General features: G+C 33.2%; 1 protein-coding gene across 1 annotated transcript in view; it reads left to right on the top strand.

Moving 5' to 3' along the window:
• Positions 1–15154, top strand: part of LOC110109853 (serine/threonine-protein kinase STY13-like) — a 26968-nt gene extending 11814 nt beyond the window's left edge. Inside the window, exon 2 of the mRNA XM_020841059.2 lies at positions 14544–15154. Within this exon, the coding sequence (XP_020696718.1) occupies positions 14544–14883 (340 nt within the window). The 3' untranslated portion in view covers positions 14884–15154. The remainder of the gene's footprint in view (positions 1–14543) is intronic.
• Positions 15155–17513: the final 2359 nt, after the last annotated feature.

Here is a 17513-nt window from a genome sequence, read left to right as displayed (position 1 = left end):
GGGAGAAAAACGAGAAGGTTCTCTGCCGTCGCCAGGAGGGCGAAAATAGAGTTTGGCACTCCGCCACGCCGGATTTGTGAAAGGGAGGTTTGTAAAGGCTTCTCCGCCTTGCCGAGGGGGGCAAAAGGAGAACTATTTTTGGTAGTGAAAATCCTTGAGCGGAGGACTCCGGGGAGTGGACGTAGGTCATATTTTGACCGAACCACTATAAAAATTTTTGGTGTATTTTTTCCTTATCGTCATTTACTTTTTACTTGCATTTAATTTTCATAACTATTGCATGGTGAAATTTGTGGAAGAAAAATTGCTTAAAATTTTGTTGTAGAATTTCAAAAATAACAAAAAAGTTACTCTTGTTTAAGGTTATTTTTATTAAGAAAAAGATTTTCATAATTCACCCCCCCTCTTGTCATTTAGTAATTTCAGTTGTGTGATAGAAAAGTGCTCCTCAAACTTAAGGGAAAATTCTATAAGATGATGGTGAGACCTGCAGTGCTTTATGGTGCTGAATGTTGGCCATTAAAAGAGAAGCATAATACTAAAAGTGTTGCAGAGATAAGGATGCTCATGTGAATGAGTGGCTTTACCCTTAGGGTACGAGCATATACATGAAAAGTTTGGGGTAGCTCCCGTGGAAGATAATATTAGGGAGAGTCGCCTTAGATGGTTTGGTCACATAAAATGATGGCCTTCCGATGACCATGTTAGGAAAGTAGTGATATTAGATTTGACTTATGTTAAGAATTGTTGAGGTAGACCTAAAAAGATTTGGTTAGAAAATATTAGAAATGATCTTTCTTTATTAGATTTATATGAGAATTTGACTTTTAATAGGACATAAATGGAGAAAAGAGATTCATGTAGCTGACCCCACATAGTGGGACAAAGGCTTGATGTTGTTGTAGAACTAGCGCCAATTGCAACTATTAACATGAATTTATTGATAATAACGAGGATTCAACATGCCAACCACCATATTTTTTGGGAGATAAATGATGATTGATGGTCATAATGATCATGGTGAAACTAGACTACTCATTTTGGAGAGGCAGTTCTCCCCTCCAGGATGACGTGTGCATTTATACTTTTTGATTAGTTTTAGGGTCCGTAGGTCATTTTACCCTGCATGGTCCTCTAGCTCGAGAGGAGCTTTTGTTGCTAATATGATTAAGAAATTCATTGAGCATCCTTGGAAGACCTGGGGATATATCAGCTAATTGCATGCTTTTAGTATTGGCATAGCATACGCTCCATCATTTGATTTAGTTAATCCTTCTAACTGCTATTAGTTAATAATGAAATGCCATCAAATCAACCTATAAATAGGCCTTATATGATTTTATATAGTAACCTTTGTTATTGACATTCTTTGAGTTTAAGCCAAGGATCAACAATATAAAAAAAGAGCTATAAAGGGACTCATTATCTAGCCTAGTTAAACTTTACCCATTTTAGTTTCATTTAGTTATTTCGATGTCAATGAATTCTATCTCGATCAACAGATTTAGTTGATACCTTGTGTTGGGCCTTGGATGAGTATTTCTTGATTGATTTTTATTTTTCTTCTCTTGAATTTGAGTTTCAAATTGCTTGTTGCACCTTTAATTTAAGCTCTAATTGAAAAAAAAAAATGAGTAGGCTTGTAGAGAGATGATTATAGAGGGAGCTAGTGGGTGGTGGATATCTCAGTTGTAGGGGAATTCCTTGGTAAGGATTTGTTTTTGCTTGGGATTTGTGATTAGGAGAGAGAGAGGGTGCCATGAGAGAGAGGATATTAGAGATGTTTTAGAGTGGAAAAAGATTGGAGTCAAATTTGGAGTCAAATTCTATTCATTATTGGATTAATTATTACAATTTTTTTTTTCATTTAAAAAAAAGTATTACAAATATATTTTTTTGTAATTATTACAATGCTTTCACACTCGTACTTATGAAACTAGGGTTATATGGATGATTCAAATTAATTCAAACTCAAATATAGATAACTCTTATTATTTAAATCAAATGGATAATCTTAATTCTAGGTATATTTAAATCAAGTGCATAAACATTAAATGTAATTATAGAAATTATATTCTTAGAAAAAAATGGCTAAGATGAATAGTTAGTAGACTTACTCATGATCTTAAATTGCAATACCGACGTGGAACATTCTTATATGATCTTTAATAAACTTCATTGATGTAGGAACATCCCTATAATGCATAAATGGAATGAATATTGCAAAATGATTCTAAATTTTAAAGTTCTATTAGGTTTTAAAGGTAGATCTCAAAGTTTGACTGTTTTTGAACGTTTGAATGATACAATTAGAGAAAATAGGCAACTAAAAATTATATAGCTTGTCGAGTTGAATGAAATTGACTACTCATACCTAAAAATCTAATATTAAATAACAAAGATGTTAAATTGCAAAAATCTAACACAATAATATTTTTTCTTTTAAATGATATGCCAACGTAATGGGGAAAAAAGCCTATGAGTAAAGAACCTATTAAAGTGTTGATATGGAGTTTCACTTGACTTTGATAATAAGATGGTAAGTTAATGATAAGGAACCTAACAATATAATCTAATATAGGAAATACAATTTAGCTTATAGCAAGCAATTCTTGAGGAACCTTTTGGCTCGGGCACTGTTCTTCTAATGTTGGACAATAAGGATGCAATCTATATGTATGAAAAATAGTTCTTCAATAATTGATCAGACTAGACATGCTAATGGTATGATTATATACTAGTAGATTAGTATGGACTATTGGTTAAACTTAATGTTTTTCTTTTGGTATTTAAGATTAAATCTACAGTAAGCCTAGCAGGTTCATAAAACAATAATTAAATACTAATGTATGCTTATACATGATCCTAGATATTATATATTTGTAATATTAATAAGTTCGAGGATTGAGTTCTTAACTGACAAATCAATTCCAAGCGTTTATTTAAAATTTGATGATACTATCAATCAATGTTTAAAATTGCGTATTCGAGTATTGAGGCGTTTTTCATTCGTGAGGCGAGGCGTAAGCCTTAAGGCGTTTTGAGGTGTAAGCCTCAAAATCAAAAGATTGCGTAAACATAAAATGTTAAATTTTTTATATACTAATGAGTGAATAATATAAAACATAAAAAAATATAATATATAAAGTGAAATCAAAATATCCCAATAATAAGACAACATGAAATATAGTTCCAACTTAAAAATTCTATCTTTCCCAAATCAGAGTATTCTTTTCATTAACATATAATTCCAATTTCCAAAAATAAATAGCAATGATATATCACATAAGAACTTATAAGTCATAAGCACTATCATCACTAAGGGGTTCTTCATTTGAATCATCATTATGATGAACTGCTCTCTCCGCTTCCTCCTCTCCTATAGAGTCCAATGTCGGGCATTTACTTCATGATTTATGTAAGTTTTAATATATATAGCGTGAGGCGTAAGCCTCATGCCAGTGAGGCGAGGCGGGCTCAACCAAGTTGAGGCGCAAGCCTCATAAAAAAACTTGAGGCGTAAGCATCGAGGCGTTTTTTACTGGAATTGCGCAAAGGCGAGCCTCATATTGCGCAATTTTAAACCATGCTATCAATGATACATGTTGATTTGACCAACATAAATCTTAATTCTAATTTGAATCTTAAGAGCAAATTGATTAGGATCATCATATATATTGTAATGACCGAATTAGGCTCGTCTCTTACAAATTTTTAATTTATTGTTGTGGGGTTCCTCTTTGCCAATTTATGCATGCTACTTAGCAATTTATCATGTTCTTTCATCCATAGCCCTGCCCCCCAATATGCATGCCCTAGTTGTTTGTTTCCCCTTGCCATCTCTTTGCCCGACAACCATATGCAGCATTAACCTCCATGATCTCTATTAGAGGCCTCCATGTGCGGTTGCAGTCGCCACCAAAAGAGATGGTCATGTATGTGGCACTATGGCTTTTAATAGAGGTGGCAACATGCATGACAATCACCCTCTGTAATTGAGGTGGTTGATGCTCTAGAATGAGATAGTTGCACAAAGATTTATTGTTGCCTGTGATAGGGGTTGCATGTTCACATCTTCACTAAGATCAAAATGATTAATCATTTTCATGATTTAAATTCCAGGCATATTTTATTTCATTCTTTCAAAGATATTTGGATCATCCATAACAAAACTTTATTATAAGTTGTTAAGATCTTATGAGAAAAAAATTATGAGTATCATAGAGTTGACTTTTTCAGATGACTTCAAATTTTGGCTTCATTTGGGACAGCTTTTTTTTTTGCTTCTTAAAGAAGCTTCCTAGCACAAAAAATTTAATTTTTATATTAGGAAATTGTTTTAAGAAGCAATAAAAAAGCCGTCCCAAACGAAGCCTTAATTTATGGTTTGTAACTCAATTCATGCCTAGTTAATTTTAAATAGTTACATGTATGAGGAAAGCAGGACTACACGGGTGAGCTCTATATATCATTCAAATATTAATTATCATGTTTACCATTATTTCTTAATTATTGTTTTGCTAATTAAGATTATATAATCTATGTAATTTGTCAGTATAGCTATAAGTATTTTTATTTTAGGAATGCCTATATAGAGATATCTTGCTTGAATCACTCAAAACTTGCCTTTTATCATACCTATTATTTCCTAAATAATGATGCGAGTCCTAGGTGTGAGGGCAATGAGTCTAATTGGCATGGTATTAGGGCCATCTCTTTCTTGATAGAGAGCTAGTCGTTCTCGTCGATCTCATTCTCTTGGGCTTTGTTGAACTTTTCTTGGCTCATTGATCTCGATTTTGGCTCTATTCCGCTTCCATCATCTAACGTTCTCTTCAAAATCATCTTCTAATTTTACTTTCATGGGGTCCAACATCTCCATGCATCTCTAATTAGCAAGCACCCGATGTTTTTGTAAATGCAGTGGCTTCCTAAAATTTGAGGTTTCCCATAATCCTCAGTAACATCTAAGTTTAGACTTTTTTCTCGATAATCATTTCTTTTAGGACTTGTTCTCGATGTTTTTAAGATATCATGTCAATCATATCATCTAATAACTTAAATGTTTTTGGTGTACGTCCCATAGGTAAAACTTACTCTACTTGAATTGTCAATTTTGACTTTTTTTTTTATATAGGAAAAGAACCATTAGGACACAATCATGGTGGTGATCCCATCCTTATATAGTCTCCTAAATTAGCTCATGGCAAATCAAAGAGGCAAGTGTCATAATATTGATCTTAGGGTCTATTGCTCATAAGATTGTTCTCAATATGTAAGGCTATACAAGGTATTTTGTGGGTGTAGATTTATAATCAAGATAATGTAGTATGATATTTCTAGTTATGATATGAGATTACTAATTTCACACTATGTGATCTCTCCTTCCAATACTTTCTCTCTAGATTTTAGAATTTTTGAATTAAATTTTGTTGACATGATTTATGCTTTGAATTTCTCTCTTATTCAAGAAAGTTTATGAGCAAAGCATGATTAATATTTCTTGATGAAACATTATCTTGACTTTGAGACTCATTCTAATTTGATGAATTTTGACTCTTCTCCTTTATTGATGTATGCTTAATGAATTGTTACATTAAGAGCAATGTCTTGCAACTTCAACAAAAAAATTGTTGTTCATATAGCACACGGTAAAGACAAAAGAAGAGTTATGCAACAAGTATAATGCTTAATTTCAAAGGCTATGGATATATTGCTGCTAATTGTGCAAAAAAGGTTTTCTATTATTACAAGAAGCATGAGTGCATCATTAAAGAATATCGTATTTGTCCTTAAATTTATCAATTGATTGCTAAACAAATGGTTGTTGATTTAGCATTGGTTTAACAACTATGGATAAACTAACTCTTACTCCTAAAATGGTTCAACAGATAAGCTATATCAACTTTTGGACTATAAGGTATAAATGTTCTATCTCCTTTAACTTAGCTTGTGTATTTAATGCATCTAATCATATGATTGGTTCCAATAGAGGCTTGGAAATGCTTAGAAGATGAAGGAATTTGTTGGCTTACTAAACTTTTAAATATTATTTTGAATACTAAAAAAATGCCAAATGAGTGGAGAATGAGTGTGTTGATTCATATTTTTAAGAATAAAGGTGATGAACAAGATTGTGCGAACTATAGAGGCATTAAGTTAATGCGTCATACTTTAAAGCTATGGGAGAGAGTTATGTAGCATAGGTTGTGGCGTGACACTTGTTGCAAATCTTGATTCAAGAATTATAATTTTGATGATAGCAAACATTATTGACATCTCTGTTTTTCTACTATTGTCCTGCCTACTAACGTTTCAGGTCCATAAGGTCAATTGTAAATCAAGCCAGCTTAATATTGGGTAGATTATGACTGAGTCAGTTTGTAAGTGTATTTTAAGTATTTTTACATTTTCTTGAGTCAAATGTAATTTTGTGGATCTTGATGCTAAGTAAACTTGAACACACACACTTAGGGGGGGAAATTCTGTCTGTTGTAGATTTTGCTATTTTTGATCATATCGTCTGGGACGATCCAAAATTGTCCTGGACTATCAGTTAAAAACAGAAACCTTAATTAGAGCATCCTTGTTAAGACAACCAAATTAAACAAATTGTCCTGGATGATATTCACATCGTCTTGGACAATATGCTCAAATCAGAAAGAATTAGCCGCCAACTCTTTTAGGCATATTATTTTTGGACATCGTACATGATATCGTACTGGATGATGCATTACAATTATGCCTAAATTAGTTTGATTATGAAGGAAATCAATTAATGTTTGATTGATCGATCATATCGTCCTGGACGATCGCATGATCTTTCGGGATGATCAGTTAAACAAACAAACCTTAGTTTCTTCCTAAATCGTCTGGGACTAACAGAACAATGTACTGGATGATCCCAAACGATCGAATAATCGACCTGTACGATTAGTTATTTTTTCATCGTTCAACATGTAAAGTATGGCCAAACAGAGCAATGGTCTGGACAATATTCAACGTTTTGAACTAATCATACAGGACGATGTACCCATCGTCCTGGACGATTAGAACAAACAAATCTTTTAATCGTCCAGCCTTCCCCAGATCCTCTTGGCTAATTGAGCTGAATTTGTACTGATCGTACGTCGATCTTCCTGAATGATCTTTGTCAATTAATTGCAATTTAGTGCAAATTTGAAGCACATCTATATAAGATCTCTTATTTACTCAAGATGGGATCTTTTGCTGCTGTCTTGACCTGAAGAGCTAAGAGGAGAGGGAGAGCTTGGGAGAGAGAGAGAGAAGATCTTGTGAAGGGGACTTTGTGAGGAGTTCACAAAAGGTTGCTCCAAGCAAGGATCTGAGTCGACTTCTCCAGTCATGGTCCCTGGTTCCTTGAAATTTCTAGAGATGTCTACTTCAGTGATTGATCGAGGTTCTCTTCCTGCTTCAGGGGGAAGCGAAAGGAGTCAGATTCTCCGCCTGCTTTATGAGGAAGCGAAAGGAGTCGGATTCTCTGCCTCACTGGGGTCGGTGGAAATGAGTTTTGTATAGGCTTCTCCGCCTTGTTGAGGGAGCAAAAGGAGAGTCACTAAGCTAAGTGCAATACCCGTAGGAGAGGCTCCAGGGAGTGGACGTTGGTCAAGATGACAGAATAACTATAAAATATGGTGTGCTCTTTCTTATTGTATTTCCACGTTTAATTTTCAAATTTTATTTTGTAGGTGATTGTTTTGGCTTGAATCGTGATTTCTGTTTATGAATTTTTAAGATAACCAAGTCACCCCCCTTTTGGTTAGCGTCGGACTAGTTCATAAGAGCTTAACATCTCTAATGAACTTGCAACACTAATGTTTCTCAAAATCAATTTGGATTTATGCCAGGTAGATCTATTTTGGAAGCTATACATTTATTGAGAGGTTTGATGGAGAAGTATATAGAGAATAAGGAGGATCTACGTATGATTTTTATTGATTTAGATAAAGCATATGATAAAACATATGTCATGGATGTTCTCACTAGACATTTGCAAGAGGATGTACCTTGGTGTATGCTTTTTGCTAATGATATTCTTCTTGTTGATAAGACTAGAGAGGGAGTTGAAGGTAAACTTGAATTATGGAGGTCAACCTTAGAGTCTAAAGGTTTTCGCTTGAGTAGATCTAAAACAGAATATATGGAGTGTAATTTTAGTAGTAATAAACCTAGTGAGGGGATTGTAACTTTGGACGATCAAGTCATTAATAAGAGTACACGTTTTAGATATCTTGGATTTATTGTTCAAAGTGATGGTGAAATAGATGGGGATATTATCAGCAGAATTCAAGTTGGATGGTTGAAGTGGAGGAATGCATCGGGCTTGCTATGTGATAGAAATGTACTCCTCAAACTTAAGGGAAAATTCTATAAGATGGTAGTGAGGCCTGTAATGCTTTATGGTGCCGAATGTTGGCCATTAAAAGAGAAGCATAATACTAAGTTAAGTGTGGTAGAGATGAGGATGCTCAGGTGGTTGAATGGCTTTACCCTTAGAGATAGGATACGAAATGAGCATATGCGTGAAAAGGTTGGAGTAGCTCCAATAGAAGATAAGATTAGAGGGAGTCGCCTTAGATGGTTTGGTCACATAAAACGGCGGCCTTACGATGACCCAGTTAGGAGAGTAGAGGTATTAGATTTGTCTTATGTTAAGAAAGGTAGGGGTAGACCTAAAAAGACTTGGTTAGAAAATATTAGGAATGACCTTTCTTTATTAGATTTAAACGAGAATTTGACTTTTAATAGGACACAATGGAGAAAAAAGATTCATGTAGCCGACCCCACGTAGTGGGATAAAGGCTTGATGTTGTTGTTGTTGTTGCAGATAAAGCATATGATAAAGTTCCAAGAGAAGTGCTATGGATACATAATAAAGATGTTAATAATGCTTATATTCAAGTTTTTAAAGATGTGTATGTAGGAGTTGTTACTTGTGTTCAAACACAAGGTGATTTGACCAAGTATTTTCCTATTTTAGTTGGATTACATCAATGATCAACCTTAAGCCCATATCTTTTTGCTTTAGTTATGGATGTTCTCACTAGACATTTGCAAGAGGTTGTATACTGATGTAAGCTTTTTGCTGATGATATTCCTCTTGTTGATAATAAGACTAGAGAGGAGGGGGTTGAAGGTAAACTGAATTATGGATGTCAACCTTAGAGTCTAAAGGTTTCGTTTGAATAGATCTAAAACTGAATATATGGAGTGTAATTTTAGTAATAATAGATCTAGTGTGTGGATTGTGACTTTGGGTGATCAAGTCATCAATAAGAGCACATGTTTTAGATATTTTGGGTCTATTGTTCAGAGTGATGGTGAAATAGATAGGGATATTATTAGTAAAATTCAAGTGCATGGTTCAAGTGGAGGAATGCATTGGGCTTGTTGTGTGATAGAAAAGTCCCTCTCAAACTTATGGGAAAATTCGTTAAGATGGTAGTGATACCTGCAATGCTTTTTGGTGCAAAATGTTGGCCTTTAAAAGAGAAGCGTAATATTAAGTTAAGTGTTGCAGAGATGAGGATGCTCAGGTGGATGAGTGGCTTTACTCTTAAAGATAGGATACGAAATGAGCATATACGTGAAAAGGTTGGAGTAGCTCCAGTGGAAGATAAGATTAGAGAGAGTCGACTTAGATGGTTTGTTCACATAAAACAGAGGCCTTCCGATGACCCGATTAGGAAAGTAGATGTATTAGATTTGACTTATATTAAGAAAGGTAGAGTTAGTCCTAAAAAGACTTGGGTAGAAAAATATTAGAAATGACCTTTCTTTATTAGATTTAGATGAAAATTTGACCCTTCACATGACACAATGGGGAAAAAAGATTCATGTAGCCAACCCACAGTGAGATAAAGGCTTGTTGTTGTTATTGCTGTAATCATATCAGGGATTATCCTCTATTTAAATTACTAATATCATTCAATTATCCATTAATGCTATTGGGGATAGTAATTCTTCACTAAATGATATCCAAATATCTCCTAAGTTTTTTACTAAGATTATCTTAGTAGAAAAAATAATTGATAATAATTGTGATGCTTTATTTTCTCGTTATAGTTATATTGCATTTGATCTGATGAAAAGGGAAAATATTCATGATGAGGCCTAAAGTTGGATGATTATTTTCCTTACAAATTTCCATTTTTGAGGTTGTTTCATTCTCTTGTACTACAAGAAATCAACATAACGATCTATGACAGAATTGTTTGGTTCATCTGAATTCTAGGATTTCATCTCTTCTTTAATGAACTCTTTTTTGCTGGCTAATAAAGACTAATCCTTATCTCATCTTTCTTTTGATTGCTCAACATGTAAAATTGGGAAAATCATCTCTCATTACCATCACTTGCTAGTCATGCTGAACGCTAATGTATAGGTTATAATGTTGTATCACATGCAGATTATAAATGTTGTGACATTCATTAACTATTAGAACAAATATACATAAGTTTATTTTCTTTACCAGAAATATAAAGTATTAGCTGTCTTTTAAAAATTTTGAAGCCTATGTTGAAACTTCATTCTTCTTCAGCATCAAAATGTAAATATTCGATTTTGGGGTGATTACATGTAACTTGAATATTTTTATTTTTTTCATAGAAATAGTATTCATTTCCTGACGATCATGTACATATGTACCTCAACAAAATGGTATTTTTTAACATAAGAATTGCCTCCTATACGTGCTTGAACTTTGTTTCTATAATTTTTTGATCCACCTAAATTCTAGACTGAAGCATTGGGCATGATAGTCTATTTAATTAATAGATTGCCACTCATACTTGAGATTTGACTATATTATCACTCTTTCATATGCATCCCAATTACCATGATATGCATACATTTAGTTGTTTGTTTGATTTATCTACCATCTTGTGAACATCATTATATTCTCCGCTCAATCAATTAAATTTGCATTTATGGGTAATAATATTTCTCACAAAAGTTATTTTTATTATGTTCAATCTTACAAAAGTTATATTTATTAGGACCAGTGCTCCAAAAGATTTAGTATCGCTCGTTATATTTTATTCTTTAGTCATATTAAGCCTTTGTTAGAGAGGTGTTTTTTTTTTTTTTTCTACTTTTGATGAATTGAATCCTATCTTGAACAATTCAGACATGAATTTGTGTATGAAAGAAAACATCCAATGTAACCACTTCCCAAGCCAAGCTCACCATCTCATCTTGTGCAATTGATTCACCACCTGAGATCGCTAGCTAGAATTCAGTCATTTATCTTAAGACAATCTTCTAGAATCTCTCATCCTCCAACTTGGTATGGCTTTCATGCGACATTGTTTTTCTATTCTTCTTCCTTTTTGCTAGAAACATGATTGTGAGAAGGTGGCTATGGCTGATGAATTTTGAGCTCTTGGGGATAATCGTATTTGTGAGATTGTTCATTGTCCTCCCTTTTTTTATTTTTATTTTTTATTTTTATTTTTTATTTTTTGTTCATTGTCCTCCCAATGTTAAAACAATTAGTTGCAAATGGGTTTACTTGATCAAGTTCTGCAATGATGGTACTTTGGATTGCTATAAGAATATGTTTTGTTGTTCTCATCAACAAGCAAGTATATGGGGTTAAAATGAGTAATATGAATGATTATCTGTATTGTTGGTTCACAATGATGATCACTCCACTAAATGGATATTTAAAACCCCTTTCTTCATAGTGATCTCAAGGAAGAGATTACATGATTCTTCCACCTAGCTTTTCCTTCACCTATTCTTAGGATGCATGTAAATTAAAGCTCTTTCTCCATATACATTGAAACAAGCTTCTCGGGCATGACATGATAAATTTCGGTCAACCTTTATTTCTCCTTTAAATAGTCTCAATATGGCTTATATATATATATGCAAGGCATTAGGTGGTATTCTTATTCATGTGATTTATATTAATAACATTATTATTACTGTGATAAATTTGGCATTGGTTATACATTTGCATTTTCATACTATATTTCATATGAAGAATCTTGATGTTGTTAGTTCTTAGGTTTGGAATAGGGCTTCAAACAAACCAAATCAAGCAGAGCACAAGCTTTTTCAAGCTTGAGTTCATTTGTTAAAATCCTATTTGTGCTCGACTCAAGCTCTATTCAAGCTTTTATTATTGCGTTCAAGTTTGGTTTGTTTAAAATTAAGGCTATTTGAGATTGGCTTCAGTTCGATTCATATTGTGATTATTGAGCTTTAGATGAGAAGCTTGTTTGGTAAATTAAATGAGTCTGATCAAGCCCAACTAATAAGTTGTTCTATCGAGCTATTTACCCAAACTAGTGTTATGAAGCTCATTGACAAGCTTAGCATATTAGCTAACCAAATGAGTGTTATCTAACTTATTAATAAGCAAGCATTTCGACCATCATACCAGCTAATCGAATGAGTCTTATCGGGCTTATTAATGAGCAACTTTTCGAGCTTAGAAAATAATACAACATATTGAGTAACATGATTGAGGCAAGCAATAGGTATCAATCACAAGTGTCTTAAAGTGAGTTTGAGCCTAATGATGTTTTTGTTGTTGGGGTAATTGAGAATGATGAACAACATGAAAAGGTTGGAGAGGTAAAAAATTATATTTATAGGAATCTAGGATTTCTAATTATTTAGAACCAATAGCTGAATCAAATAAAGAAAATATACAAAGCCAAGTTGATGGTGTTCATTAAATGCCAAGTGAAGTGCAAGAAAAATCTTTTTAATAGTCTCACCTATGGATTATTAGTTTGGTCTCATCATGCCTTCTCTAACAAGCTCCCATCACCTACATGTCAACGTACTTCTCTTCTCGTTTACGTGCCTCTTTGGTCGCGTTGATGTCTTCTCTAGTAAGATCCCATCACATTTCTCTAGCGTTAAGGGGGAAATGGGATTTTGTTTTTTTACAATTGGTTTTTTTATCGGCTTTTGGCTAGTTTGTGGGATAAATATTAATAAATTTAGATAATTTATGATTTAATTCATTCAAATAATGTTTAATTAGTTTTATAAATTATTATTTAATATTAATTATGATATTAATTTTTTATAATTATAAATGAGTATATTATTGAATCATAAACAAGCTTTATATTAAAGCTTAACTTAATAAAAGTGTTCAAATTTCTTCAATTAATTAACTAAATTCATAAACAAGCTCGATTGAGTCAAACAAGAAGTAGCTTATCAGAAATTTTGGTTCATTTGTAGCTCTAATTTAGAAGCTCACACTAATTCCTCTGACATTTTTCTTAAGCAATGCATGAATTAATTACTAAGTACTTTAGTGGGCCTTAAATGCTTTTCCTGCAGTCTCCATTAGAAGAAAACATAAAGTATCTTAGTCAGAAATGTGATATCTTTGGTCCTACAATATTTTGACAATGATAGACAACTTGAACGATTTGATAGTTTCTTGACTTGATAGTTTCCTCACTGTTCAACAAGTCATTCAATTTATACAAACTTATCATTTTTCTTTTGCTATTGTTTGTCGAATCATTTGCTACCTCAGTGGAGCCCTACTCACGGTTTGTTCTTTCTAGCTGATTTTTTTTTTTCATCTTGTGAGTGTCTTGATGCTTGACAATCTGTCATTCGTTGGTGTATGTTTCTTGGTGACATTTTGATTTCATAGAAGAGTAAGAAGTAGTCTCATGCTTTTTAAGTCACCTATCGAGTCTGAATAACATGTTATGTTTGCTACATGTACTAATAATATCTGACTTCATGATCTTTTATTTGGACTTTATTACAATAACAACAAGCCTTTATGCCACTATGCGAGCTCATCTATATGATTTTTTTTTCTCCATTGTGTTCCATTAAAAGTCAAGTTCTCATTTAAATCTAATAAAAAAAAGTTATTTATGATAGTTTCTAATCAATTCTTTTTAGGTCTACCTCTACCTTTTTTAATATATGATATATCTAATACATCTACTCTCCTAATTTGTTGAACAATCATGACATGAATCCTTTAATATGATTTGAACTTTATTGTCTTAAGAAAAATCTCATTCCTTTATATGTGGACAATATCAGCGCTATTTAAATTGTTGCTAATCATATTTGTTATGAGTGTGCATAGCATTTTAAAGTAGACTGCTATTTAATTTGGTAAGCTTTCGTCATTGATATAACATTTCTCTCATACTTATACAAACCTTCATGTTGTAATGTCCTTGCAATGCTTCTTGATAAATCAACATCAATTTGAGATAAAATATCAATCAAGAATCAATTGTCGTGATTATCTTTATGCTAATTTAGGCTATAGAACTTGCGAAATTAGTATTTATTATGCACGCTATAGAAATCCTATATTAAAAATTTAATTTTGCGAGCTCGAATAGGAGATTTGGTTGCATCAGGCCTGACCCTTTATACAACCTTGTATGTGAAAACTTGTTTTGTAGATTGCAAATAGATTCAGTGACTTATAGCAACTCAGAAATTGCTTGTTCTTTTTTTTGTTTCTGAAGTTTTTTATGTTCTTTCCAATTTATTGAATCATCATGCAGAGAGATGATCCAACACAGACCCTATACCCAGAAGGTGGATGTCTACAGCTTTGGTATTGTGCTCTGGGAGCTCATTACCGGCATGCTCCCCTTCCAGAACATGACAGCCGTTCAAGCTGCTTTTGCTGTTGTCAACAAATGCGCTAGACCAATCATACCAAGTGAATGCCCCCCAGCTCTAGGGGAAATTATGACCCATTGCTGGGATGCCAACCCTGATGTTCGTCCTCCATTTGCCGATATAGTAAAAATGCTCGAGAATGTTCAGGGAGAATTAGCCACTTCTGTTCGCCGTGCGCGGTTCAGATGCTGCTTGACCCAGCCAATGACCATAGACTGAAATGAAAAAAATTGATTTATGCTCAGAAATAGAGAGAAAGAAAGCAATCTGCCTACTTATTTTTGTGCATTTATAATTTAGAAGACTGGTAAGTAGAAAAAAATTAGTTGTTGATTATGTTGTTTCAAGCTGGTTTCTCTTCATAATTGTTGCACCGAGTTAAGTTAGTTGTCATTCGCTTCTTTTGTTTGGTGCTTTCATTGTATGAAATTTCATTACTCGTTTTATGTTTTTATTCAAAGAAAGGAAGCGTTATCTTTTATTTGATAAACTGATATCTTTTTGCTTAATTTTGCGTTATCTTTTATTTTCAGTTTTTGCTTGTCCAACTTACTTTCCTGGATCTGAAAAATGCTTTCTATCATATGAAAGGAAGTGAGAAGTCTAGTAGAAATTCGTTCGAATTTATTAGTTTCAGATACGCTTCCAGAGTTTTTGATTGTATGGATCTTGCAGAGCGTTACTGCCTATTCGCATGGCTGTGTGTTCGTGTTTATCAAACGGTACAGTATTTACAGCTGTTTAATGCACGTTTGGTTGTTGAAAATGAATGCAAAGGAAAAATGAAATATAGTTTAAAAAGAATACAGTATATTAAAAATATTTGAAATTATTTTTATGAGCTGTAAAATAAATATAGGTGATTGTTGTTTTTGTGTTTAGCTTAAAACTCAAAGATGGTTGTGGCCGATGTCCGATGGGGATTGCGGTGGCTCACAGTGGGTAGTGGCTTGTAGCAGCGATTGAAATTGAGTGGTGCCTGGTGGGTGGTAATTGAGGCAGTACCCGCAGGCGGCCAATGGTAATTGCAGAGAACTAATAATGTGTTTAAAAATGGATTAAATTTAATAATTTTTAAATATATCAAGATTTAATTAGACGATGAATTTGAACATTTTTGAAATATAATTTTGTATTTCCTTTATTTCAAGCCAAACACGAATTTTCAAATCCCTACATTCAAGATATTTTACATTTTTTAATTGAATGTCCAATACAAATATGATATTTGAATATCAAGCACAAAAAAGTTCTAAAAGCGCTAAAAAGCAGCAATAAAAAACTATCCCAAACGATGTTTTGATTGCTTATAAAAAAAAATTGTAATTCTTTTTTTAGTTTTATTTTATATGTTCTTAAAACCATTCCCTCAACATAAAAAAAAAGATGGGCTTTGATAAACAAATTTTAGAATTGTAGAGGGCTTTTAATGATTTTTTTAATCTTATGATCAAGATTAATTTCGAATTATATCTTATGAAATGATGACATAATTTAATTTATGCGAAAATATTTACACATGAACATATTATTTTTCTTTAACATGCATCAAATCCGTATACATGTATGAACTAAATTTTAATTTTAAAATATATGTTTTAAAATTTCAAAGGACTAAATAAGCCTTGATAACCTCTTTATGAGTGAAGGTCTTGTTGTGGGAATATTAGTGGCGATAGAGTTCTTAACGATACATGGATATCCAAAAAACAAATAAGTGATTTATGAGTGAGAGAGAGAGAGAGAGAGAAACATCAAATCTTTTTTACATAGAAAACTCAAAGAGGGAAAAATCACGGGGCCTTGCCAAACTAAAAAGATTCCACTAAATTTGAGTGAATTACAATAGTTGACTCATCCCCTGACTTAGAGGTGGTGGAATCACAATAATTTGGAGAGTTGGGCGAATGTTCGACGATGGTAGGGTTGAGGTTCGGTGGTGTACGGGCGAAATTTCAGCAGATAGGCAGTGATCTGATAATGCTCAAGCAGAAGTATGTTGAAGGTCGGCAGTCGGCGGCTGGATGGTGATCTGGCGATGGTCTGGCAGAAGTCTATTGCAGTCCATGACCCTCAGTCTGATATTTTGATAATGACAAATAATGTCGATTGACTTATTATTCATTGAATATTTTTAATTTTTGCTATGGTCTATGAGTACTAACATTTCAGGGAGATCATAAATTACTCAAGACAACAAAAAGACTCAAGACTGTATAGAGTAGGATTTGGAGTCTATAACCCTGTAATTTTCTTTTTCATTATTTTTCTTTTCTTGAGTCTTATCACAAAGTGTATACAAAAATGAGCAACCATGCATACACATACGCGGAGAGGTTTTTAAAATGAAGAATTTTTTCTCTGTAGATCATACTGTATGAGTTTTAATCGTACTGTATGACATGCTCTGGCTCAACGTCTATCTGTTAACAAATCATACTTTACGATGCTTATTGTACTGTATGATGTATTTATAATTAAAAACCCTAGCCGCCAGATTAATTTAAGTAATTTATTAATTCGTAATTTTTGAACTGATTGTACTGTACGATCATATCGTATAGTATGAGTATTTGAGTACTTACTTAAATTAATCCTGTGATTAGTCAATCAAATCAAGGATTAATTACTAATTGGTAAATGTATAGTACGATATACCAAGGCTATTTTTGATCGTCTCGAACATTATACCGGACGATCCCTTGATTTTTGTACTAATCATTCTAGACGATGTGAACATCGTACCAGACGACCTGAAGCTTTTAACATATCATATTGTATGAAGTGGATCATACCATACAACGTACAGAGACGAGTTTTGGTCGTCCCAGCAATTGTCCAGTACGAAT

The sequence above is a fragment of the Dendrobium catenatum genome, unplaced genomic scaffold (assembly GCF_001605985.2).
Source record: "Dendrobium catenatum unplaced genomic scaffold, ASM160598v2 fragScaff_scaffold_315, whole genome shotgun sequence".
In the NCBI taxonomy this organism is placed as follows: domain Eukaryota; kingdom Viridiplantae; phylum Streptophyta; class Magnoliopsida; order Asparagales; family Orchidaceae; genus Dendrobium; species Dendrobium catenatum.
Note: the sequence above shows the minus strand (reverse complement) of the source record. Positions and strands in the feature narration are given on the sequence as shown.